The sequence below is a fragment of the Phaethon lepturus genome, unplaced genomic scaffold (genome assembly GCF_000687285.1).
Source record: "Phaethon lepturus isolate BGI_N335 unplaced genomic scaffold, ASM68728v1 scaffold34928, whole genome shotgun sequence".
NCBI classification, from domain to species: Eukaryota; Metazoa; Chordata; class Aves; order Phaethontiformes; family Phaethontidae; genus Phaethon; species Phaethon lepturus.
The window spans coordinates 64969-75911 of NW_010559460.1; the positions used below are offsets into that span (position 1 = coordinate 64969).

The 10943-nt window shown below is 44.6% G+C and overlaps 1 protein-coding gene across 1 annotated transcript in view; it reads right to left on the minus strand.

Annotated features, from left to right (window-relative positions):
- The window catches only part of LOC104625659 (ena/VASP-like protein), a gene marked incomplete at its 3' end in the record, with an annotated part of 65883 nt that extends 64942 nt beyond the window's left edge, over positions 1–941 (minus strand). The window contains exon 1 of the mRNA XM_010293346.1: positions 776–941. Coding sequence (XP_010291648.1) covers positions 776–910 — 135 coding nt within the window. The remainder of the gene's footprint in view (positions 1–775) is intronic.
- Positions 942–10943: the final 10002 nt, after the last annotated feature.

A 10943-nucleotide genomic window follows, 5' to 3' on the forward strand; every position in this document is an offset into this window, starting at 1 on the left:
CCTCACACCAACACACAGAGGGAGTGCCCGACGCTGAAATGCCTGCTCTAAAATGCAATGGCACTATGCTATAGCACCGCTACTCCACCCAAGCAAATTTTTGTAATTTAGGGTCTAAACGTGACATTTGGTTATGGATCTTCTGACGGACACCCACGAGCCATGCTGCCCGGAGCCACGCCGTGGCAGCCCCGGGCTGAGCACCGTGCTTGGGCAGCCAGGCGGGGGTCTGATCCCACTTGTGGTAATCTAAATCCCATATAACTCCTTTAATACCCAAGGAGGTCCTGCAGACTTGGGCTGCCGTAAATCAGATCACAGTGTGCACCTAGGATTTTAAAATGCATTACGAGAAACTACTTACTTATCACAGCAATGTAACGATCACGCTTTATGAGATGGCAGCGTGGAACGATTGATTTGTTATGGGTTTTTTTATATAGTACTAAAAACGAGCAAAAAGTAAGTTAGGGGAAGCTGAAATCAAGACCTGCAGAATGAAATAAGACTCATTGCACAAGGGAAAATGGAGAGGGGAAAAAATCCCAACATTAAAATCTCTCTGGCATCTACCAAAAGCTCTGTTTGCAAATAAGTAGTAATAAATTACGATACATCCTCTGTGCAAAAAATTATACGACATCTGAATGACTGGAGCGAACAGACTTGTAGGCACCTTGCAAGGAGCAGGAAAATATATAACATAACGTACAGAACTGACAGTATCAAATGAGATCAAAGGTTAATTTACAGGAAACCCGATACAGTTACTCACTTGTTGATCTTGCAGTTTAACTCCAACTACCCTGAAGGTGTTAGTGGCCGTGTTGTGGTATATGTTGATTCTGCTGAATCCCTGCTGTCCAGGTTTGATTGGCACCCATTTCTTACTGGTATCGTCATAGACCATAACTGAAGCCCGGGCTTGGCAAATACTCTGTTCGCTGGGGAGCAAAACCAACAAAATCAGGAAAAAAAAAGCTGTGAATTTGCTGCATACTAGTGAAAACATCTAAAGGAAAATAAACCAACAGAAATTATCAGAACTACTTACAACGTATGTTTTATAAGAGATCTGCTAAACCGTTGAATGCAATCTGCCTGTTGAATTAAAGCTGGCATGTATGTGTTCATAGACTTAAAAAAACTCCAATATGCTGCTGTTTTGAACTGATAATCTATTTCACATAAAAATATTAGGCCCTGAGGAATAAGCTGTATCACATAAACGTTATGAAAACTGTCCAACAGTATGAATGCTCCATTTATTTTATGTACCTATTGGCAAGCGAAGCTTTTCACATTTGCATGAAAACTTACCAATATTTTACAGCTTACTGACAAAATAAATGTGACATCCACAGCTGAGTTACACATTTAAAACTGGAAGCGAGCAGACCTTGAACCAAAAGCCACATTAGGTAAACTGAAGAAATCAATTACGTTAATCCAGCTAACGCCTAATACCCAGACCTGCTGACGCACTTACAAGTCCCAGAATACACGGTGCAAAGTACAGAGGAACTCTTTTTTCCTTCATCCTAGTAGCAAAGAAAGTGGGAAAGGGGAATCCGTGACTGTCTGCATTCCAGTGTTAAAGCATATAGCTATTGTTTGGTATATCATTAATAACTGTATTTCTTCTCTAGATTCACAGAAATTCACCAGTTCTTTACCCCTTGCTTGCATGTTCATGACTAACGTATACCAGATTCATGCTAAAACACATCCTTCGTGCGCAAGAAATGCCACTGGCAAATTCTGTTGAGGTGACATGTCAATACAGATCAGGATTTCAATCCCCGCTCTCCTGACTCCCCAGCCACTTTTCTTATACCAGAGGAAATAGAGTTCCTTATATGAAGAAAAAAATGAGTCCTCCAAATTTTGGAGATTTGAGATCTTCAAATGTAACAGGGATTTTCAGCAAGAAAATAGTGCATCTTAGGCCTAAATAAAACTGTTAGGACTTATGTCCTGCAAAAATCTCAAGTTCATGACTGTCCTATTAACTTTAAATATAATTATATATAACTCCCTTCGTTTGCCCCAGCCGTATTAAATAAATTTCAGCAATGCAGTATCAAGTGGTAATCTGCTTTGTACACAAATCCTTTTTTCCCCCCTCTTGCATATACTTTGTTTTGGTTTTGCCTTAGTAATGCCTCGCTAGCACACAACCAAATAAAGAAGAAGCTCCTGGGTGATGCTACACCATATTGCTGCGCTGTCACTGCGCCAAATTGGACATTACACCAACCGCAGTAAACCCAAACCCACCCGGCCCCGTCATTCCATCATTTTAATGAAAGGGAGCACGTTACTGTAAGTACTAAGAGGATCTAGGTAGATTACAGCAGCAATTTTCAATCTTTTCTGCTTTGTGGGTCTCAAAAAGATTTCCAAGGCAGATGCATCCCCATTGTACACTAAAGTCTATTGACTCTGGCTTGTTTTATCAGCCACTTCGCATAGCCTCCAGGTTGCCCACAGACCTCCTCCAGGCTGTGGGCGAGAGCCTGAAAGCTCTTCACAATGTTTACAGAGGGAGCAACGATGCTGTCAGACATGTCCATAAAGAACAAGGTAAGAAAATTCAGAATAAATTGCATTTTTATTATGTAGCATGGAAACAGCTAGATTCTGTTCCTGGAGCAACACATTCAGATCAGAAAGACTAAACATTATTTTATTTATACTCTTCAGAATTTATAAAATCAAGCTCGTTCACCAGTCACCATTGCTTTGTTATGCGAGATACCTGGAGAACAGCTGCGCCTTTGCTGATGTACTCACCCAGCAAATACCTCTCTGTCCTCTTTTTTTAAGGTAAGCTCATGTCTCACGGCGGCTTCTCCATATCTGACACTAGCAGCTGAGGGATTTGAGCTCGCTCCAGCCTGCCTAATCCTCCAACTGGTGCGAGAGCTGCAGGCTGGCAGCCGCGGCGGGCAGCGGGCGGCCAGCCGCGGCGGCATCGCCTGCGTCCTCCAGACCTGCCTGGGGACCCTGGCTCTGCCTCGGATTCACAGATGGGGAGGACAGGAGAGAAACGCACCAGCAAAAAGGGGAGTACGCCCGATTAGCTTTGCCGTGTGGAAGTGGAATGGCTAAAAATAATCTCTGGTGTGGTCCTGTGGCTAGATGGTGCCCACCTGCCTGGGCTACCAGGTGTCTTGTGGCACCTCCAGCTCCAGAGGTGGGGGGAGCATCAGCTGCCCAGGGCCACAGCAACCCCCTGCCCAGCGAGCCAGTGGGCTACCAGAAACCTTGGTCTCTGGGAGGGTCACGCTCGGCCAGCGTGACACCAGATCCTTCTTCTCAGGCTCGCTGCTGGTCGCTACAAGCCTTGCTGTACTAAAATAAGCAAGAGCACACCACTGGTTTCATCAGAGCAAGTCTGGGACCCAGTGCCGTCCCCCATTTCAGATGAATTTTGGAACCCACAATTGCCACGGCCTCCTTGATTAGTAAAAATTAATTAAATTATTCTTACTTAGAGCAAAGTGAGTGCACCTAACGATACAGATGTGAGGGCCTTACCGTGGCATCATTCGTCACGTCATATCCAGATTCCAGTGGATACAGCAACTTTGCCTTCGGACTTTGCTGCCATTGAAAACTGCAGCAAAGAACCTGTCTACAAGCTCATGATTGAAATACAGATATAGACCCCAGGAGCAATATTTAATGCATGACAACCAATTGTTACTGTAACATAAAGCAAGACATCAAGCTCAATCCCTGCTCTCCCTGCAGTCAATGGAAGTTTTTCATCGTTCATTTAAATGGAAACAGGATTAAGCCTGTTATCTGGCCTCCAGTGAAATAACAGAAAGGAACATAAAACAAGCACAGCACAAGGGGAATCCTTTCCTGCAAAGCACTTCATCAATCTTTCAAAACCTAAAATGCCCCCAGGGACCCATTGCTAGCTGGCTGTCTCGCCCTAAATGGAGGTGTAACTCTTTATGCCTGAAGACTCGTTACTCATCCTACCCACAAAGAGCACACTAACACTTTAAGAGGCTTCCCTGAAAACAGTCCAGAAAATGTTCTTCTTATAAAGATCAGTGAGAACCTCTCTATTACCCTCTGTGGAGTCCATTGCTTTAAACGTAAATCAAGCAACATTGGTTTTACAAAGCTCCAGCAAAATTTTCTGTCATTTTGGGACCATACGCCATTGATACCTATGTCAACTACACATAACAGGTAATAAATATGGGTTTTAGTCACACTATTGTGCAGTTGCATTCCTTCTTCATGAGAAGAGTCTGGCAGATATCAGTATTTATACACAAAGTCATGAGTGTCGCTTCTAGAACTTGCCTTATTTTCCAAAGAATACACAAAAGTTACTGAAAAAATAGGTATGTGTTGGAGAAGATTCATCAAGTTTCACATACCTTTCCAAATATTACTAATTCCGCTATTGATTTTTTATATTGCATTAACACGCCAGTCGTCAGACTCATCCACCTGGGTTTCCACAATAGGCGATTAGGTGCAAAAAGATAAAAACTGCATCATGGAAGGGTCTTAATTACAATATTGTTCGTGTTTATGTGTAACATCTACTCCAATGTGCTGCAGTATGCTCTAGGGCAGATTTGAGACATCTTATTTATCTGTGGAGGGCAAGGGGCTCTTCCTAGGGACCCCTTTATAACCAAATCCTAGTATCCACCCCTATTGATTCTGAAAACATTTTATCCTCAGTGCTTTACATCTGTGGGATGGCAAACCTCTGCATCAGGACCACTTGTTTGCCTGAAGTTAAAGCAAATCAGCTTAACTTCGTATATGATTGAAGCAGACTGCACTGGGAAATCCTTCATTCACAGCTGGTACTTAAAATCCAGCATTCATCCTTGAGATTTATAGAACATTGTTTCAATATTGCAAAGATATAAACTAAAAGCATATATATGTCCGCAGGCAAAACTGTTTGCTTCATTTGGTGTAACCCATTTTGACCCACTGTCTTCCATCTCTTCGTTTAGAATCGGTCTTCCCAATTAGCAGAATTAGCTAATTTGGAGTTAGCCCTTCTTGAAAGGGTTAACTTTGACCCTTCTTGCCCAGCCTCGGCGAGAGTGGGCAGCCAAGCACAGCGCCTGGGCTACGTGGCGTGCCCGGGCTGGCCACACAGATTGGCTGTATCCTCCTTGCTTTGATAGCTACGGTGTCAGCAAGCACTTCCAGCCCCAAACAAGTCACATCAAGCTTAAAGGTAACAGTTAAGGTAGAGAGACCACTGCATTTGGGGAGAGCAGTTGGGGGTAGCAATGAGGCTGCACTTCAAGACAGTGCTGCAATGAAGGCGGCTTCATCCAGAAATGTCTCTCCTCTTCCATCTGTGCAGAACTTGAAAAATAGTCCTTTTTTCCTGGCTTTTAGTAAATTCATCATTACCAAGGTCTCATAGCCAAAAAAGAGCCACAGAGGAGTATGGAAAAGATAACCACAGGGAGTCATATGAAAAATATCTGTATTTCTTACAAATTATGAGACTTAAATGGAATGGGGCTGCTTGACATTACCTGGCTGACTGCAAGTAATTACATAGGAGGAGGAAACATAGGGGGAGATAAAAATGACAGAGAAGGTTGGGAGAGGGGGAGCCATGGGTCAGGGAAAAGTCCTCTTGCTTCACTCTGCCTAGCCCAGTGGGTTATCCAAATATACAGGCAAAAAGCTCAGGATGGAACCACAAAAGACCTGTCATGGAGAGTAAACAGAAAAAAGGGAGTAAATCTTAAAGTTTGGAGGCAAGTCTTTGGTAGAGAGGCTTTGAAGGTCTCCAAGGCCTTTCTTTCCTGTCCCAGATGGAGAAAGAGATGAGAGGCCAAGCTGTACTGCTCGTTCATTGACCTGCCTTCTCTACTTACAAGGTATCTTCTTATGAATAAAACTTTTGCAGAGCATGGTACTGACTCGCCAAGCACACCTCCGAACATTGACCCCTCTGAACAGAGCCTGCCATGGCACGGGGTTATCCCAGCCCTACCCTGGACCCCCCGTCCAGCACCAGCCCACCCAGAGGGCAATGAGAGAGATTTAAAACACTTTCTCGTAGAGCCACAGCAATGTCATACAGCTTTTGGAGGGTCACCAAATCATGCTCACAAAAGGTGTAACAAATGACAGCAACTAACCAACTTCAGGGTTAAACACCTAATTCTGTGGGCTCTACTCCAGCATGCCAGGTGGACCAGGAGACTTCCAATATCCTTTACATTTACAGGCACAACTGCTTCCTTGGGGCAGAAATTCACTTATAAAGTGTGAAAGCTCCCCTAATAGAAATCAAGCTATCATGCTTTGAACCTATTATGGATCTACCGTGTTTCAAGCTGCTCATGATTCTCCCACCTTCAAATGAGTTGTCTTCTGGTACTCCTAGGACATGCAAACAGCTACTTTTATAAACACTTACCTTATTTTTTATTTCCATTTCCCATCCATTCCCTCTCCTTTAAATGATTAATAATTACAAATCTTTTTTGCCTGATCTAACTATCCTTATTGGTGTCAGAAATTGTTAATACTACTTTGACCAAGGCATGTCCAACCTGGAAACAAGTCCTCAGCACACAGAACATGTGAGACAACTCACAAGCCATTTAACACATCTCGCTCTACTTGTCCACGGAGTTTGCCTAGCAAAAGTCACAGCTGTGTGGTTAAACCTGACATGCAAGAAATAGATGCTGATGCTGATTTAAGAAGCCAACAGAATTCTCTCAGTGTCAGCTTACACAGCTAACGTAAATACAAAATCCTGTATATGGAGACATGTGGTCTCTGTGGTACGTATCTGTGTTAACCTCAAAATTAGTAAGCTGCAAGTTGTGTTCCTGCAACACTTAACGTGTACTGCAAACTCTAATGGACTAATTTGCTAAACATTTAAATTGGTTTCACTACAATAGATATAATAATTACTGGGATGCAGGGAAAGTGTTTTGGTAGTAATCTTTACAGAAAGAGGTGGACATTTCTCTCTGACAACTGGATTTACAGAACAAAAAACCTGGGAGACCCTCTGAACACAAGTCAGTCAAGTCACCTGGGCTCATATAGACCGTATCTGACATCTGAGCTCATTACAGATAAAACTTGCTGTAGTGCAGTGGCTCTCCAGCCTTCCCACCAGAGATTCACCGCCAGCTTTGTTCATGACCCCCTTTCTCGTTAGGAGGCTCTTTTCTCCAACACAACATCAGTCATGCTTCTGACTCCTTTTGGGACCTCCGTTTTCAAAGTCTACTTCCCTCTGCAACCAAACCTACAGGACAGTCGGTGTCACCATCGTTCACCCTGCCTCTGTCCCAGAGCACTGAAGAACTTACTTCCTCAGCAGCGCAGCAGAACCTCACAGTGAAACAACAGCACTTAGCCACTGATCAGACTAAAGGGCAGAGGAAACCCATAGGGACTTTACATCCAGATAGGAGCTTTCAATCCTGAGAGACATGCAGATGTCCAAGTATTTTCTAGCAGACTTTTAGAAAAACAGCAGTCACGGTTTCATATATGACAGAGGTGCCACAGCCACTATTTCCCTTTACCTTTCTCAGTCCTATTTCGTGGTACCCCTTGAAACACCAACCCATGGACCCAATGGTCAGAAGTCCTCAATTTGCACTCACTCCTGGTTGCTTGCCTGTGCAGAGGGACCTCCCCAACAGTGCAACCCTTGCCTCAGTCAGCCTGAAACGAAGCCCAGTTCCCAGAGGAGCTGCTATTTTTTGGCCTCCTGCTCAGCTTGCATGTACACATGGGAAGACCTGCCTTTGGCACTGGGCTTTGGCTGCATCACCACCAGAGATGAGCCTTTTGCAGTGAGCATCTGCCACAGGTGCCTGGCCATCACCTTTCTCCACTGTTAGCTCCAGCATCTGAACAGTTTAATATTAAATAATTACAAGAAAATAGTGCATATGCAAAGCCTCCTTCATAAACAGCTCTCAAAATGACTGACACTGTTAAGTAAAGTCATGACACACCTGCAAGATAAACATTTTACAGAGCAGGAAATGGAAATACTGGTACCTACAGAATGAGCAAGAGTAAGATGAATAACAGTTCACCTCCACAAAGAAGAGCATTTAAGAGTTACTCTTCTTTCTGCTAGCAATGAGACATCCATTCTGAATTCTCTCTTCTCTCATTGGCATACCCAGCGGGGATTGCCATGTCTAGTACCTGTTGCAGACTTCCATAGCAGACACTTGCGCTGGAAGCTAAAAAAGAGACAGTTTATGAGGCACCTTCTGTCACTCCTCAGTGCTGCTGAGCACGGGAGAAGTGAGTAGAAATACGAAAAATAAATAAAGTATGCAAAACGACAATGCAGCGGAAGAGATGTTCCACCTGGGGCTGACTGCCAGTCCGGAGCAGCTCAGTGCTCAGCGCTGCCAGCAAAAGTCCGCAGAGAGCCCTGACCCCTCGGTGTCCGCCGCGGCACGTAAATAGCACATCTGCCAATCAGTGGAGATTTAGGGCCAGCGGGGTGGCCGCAGATTGATGCCCTTGTAAGCCGGCACATCTGCTTAGTTTATGTTGCTGAGATTTTGAAACTATTTGGTGGAGTTTGTTTTAACCCATCACTTTTCTGGTAGGTTTTGCAAACTGAAGCGTAAGAATCTAAATGATTCTAAGGGGAACTCCAGTCATCAGTATCTCAACTCAACATCTTAAAAAATTGCTTTAAGAGAACTGCTTTGCAAAAGCCGCTTCATAGCAGAAGGGCAGTGATTCAGAGAAGTGTCATCGCTGCCAGGCAGCCGGATTCCCAGAGCCATGTCATGCTCCAGGAAACCTTCCCTTCAGCTTCCACCTGCTCCAACAAGGTCAGGTCACTGCTGTCTCCTAATGGAGAAACTCCATTGCTCCGTTAATGCTTTAATTCACGCAACATTTCTTTCTGCAGTGAAGTGTGGTTCACTTTCAGATTTTGCATACCACCTTGAAGATATATTTTGGGAGTTCCTAAAAACAAATATCAAGTAAATGTTTAGAAGTTCCTAAAAATAAATCAAGTAAATGGCCTGGGGAAATACTATGAACCCACTTAGTCAAAAACAGTAAAAAGCAACTTGACTAGATCAGGTTGCTATTAATATAAACTATTTCCCTTCACCCTTAAATTACAGAAATAAAAACAAGAAGTAACTAATCTTGTAGAATATGCATTATGCAAAACCCAAAATCGAACTGTCAAGTGAAAAGACACGACTGAGTGCTCTCACTCATGGGCCAGCCATACCCATATTTCAAGAGAACAATAACTTAAATAAAGGCTTTGAAAGATCATAATCATAACTAATAATGAGGAGAGGCAGACTCTAAGTGAGTACAGGAAATCAACATAAAGGTCTTTCGTTAAAGCTGGCGTTGCTTTGCCTTGGTTGTGACAATTCCCCCCAAGCTGAGGGAGGCAGACCAGGAATGAAGGAGGCTCGTTCCATCAAGCCAGCCTTTCCCCCACTGCCAGGGAATGCATATTAAGGTAGCATTGCCATAAAAGCTTAATTACCATTTTATACAATTCTAAATTATCCGCTGAGGCTGTAACCAAAACGCGGACCTTCTGCGTTTATGACAACACATGCTCTCCTTGCCACCCAGTCCCATTAACCCTGGTCAACAAACTCCCTGCCATCCTGCACAGCCCCCAGATACTTACGTGCCTGCCATCGAGCAAGACCTGGTCAGGTAATCCTGCAGGAGTAGATGCTCAAGTCCGGCACGTGTGCTTAAACCCAAACAGGCTATTTCACCTGATTACGGAGCAGAAGACAAATTTGGCAGGGAGACAAGCCAGAGTCTCTACGAAGGCTTATAACCAAACAGGAAAGGGAAGCGCTACCGAGAGAGCAGAAGGGCAGGAAGTAACATTGACTTGTACGGCAGGGGCGGGGAAGGGACTTTAAAGAAGAAATGTATTCTTTCTTTCAGCTTTGCCAAATGAAAATCCAAACAGTATAGATTAAGATTAGATGCGCTGCCTTTGCCTCATTGGTGGCATGGATATCAAACACATTTTGCTTATTTTCTCAAGGTACAGGTTTCACTGTCCCAGAAAAAGAAAAAGCAAACAAACCTTAGACCCAGAAAAAATTGCTATTCATTTATGGCATGGGCGTTTGCACGGTGCAGAAGCAAACCCAAGGGCCCCCGTCCTGCCTTGCCACCAGCCTGGTGTTGCCTGCCTGCTGGCTGCCTGGGGGCCAGCTCCAGCCCAAAACTTGAACTGGCAGAGCACAGTGCCCAGGCTACTGCACGCTGACTCTCAGCTACCACAGCAATAAAGTTTTTGGACAGAAGCTGCCTTACACCTGGCTAACTCAGGGTCTAGCCCGAGCAAAAGTGGGGTTCTTTTGGTCACTCTCCAACCCCGTTGTCCTACTTGGGGCATCACCATAAATATATAAACTAAGAAACACATCTTCACGGACAGAGGTAATCACAGAATCGCAGAATAATTAAGGTTGGAAAAGACCTTTAAGATCATCAAGTTGCCCTTCTTTGGACATGCTGTCGTGAGGGGCCCAAAACTGAACACAGGATTCAAGGTGCGGCCTCACCAGTGCCGAGTACAGGGGCACAATCACTTCCCTACTCCTGCTGGCCACACTATTCCTGATACAGGCCAAGATGCTGTTGGCCTTCTTGGCCACCTGGGCACACAGCTGGCTCATGTTCAGCCAGCTGTCAACCAGCACCCCCAGGTCCCTTTCCGCCGGGCTGTTCTCCAGCCACTCCTCCCCCAGCCTGTAGTGTTGCATGGGGTTGTTGTGGCCCAAGTGCAGGACCCTGCACTTGGCCTTATTAAACCTCCTACAGTTGACCTCAGCCCATCGATCCAGCCTGTCCAGATCCCTCTGGAGAGCCCTCCTACCCTCCAGCAGATCACCACTCCCACCCAACTT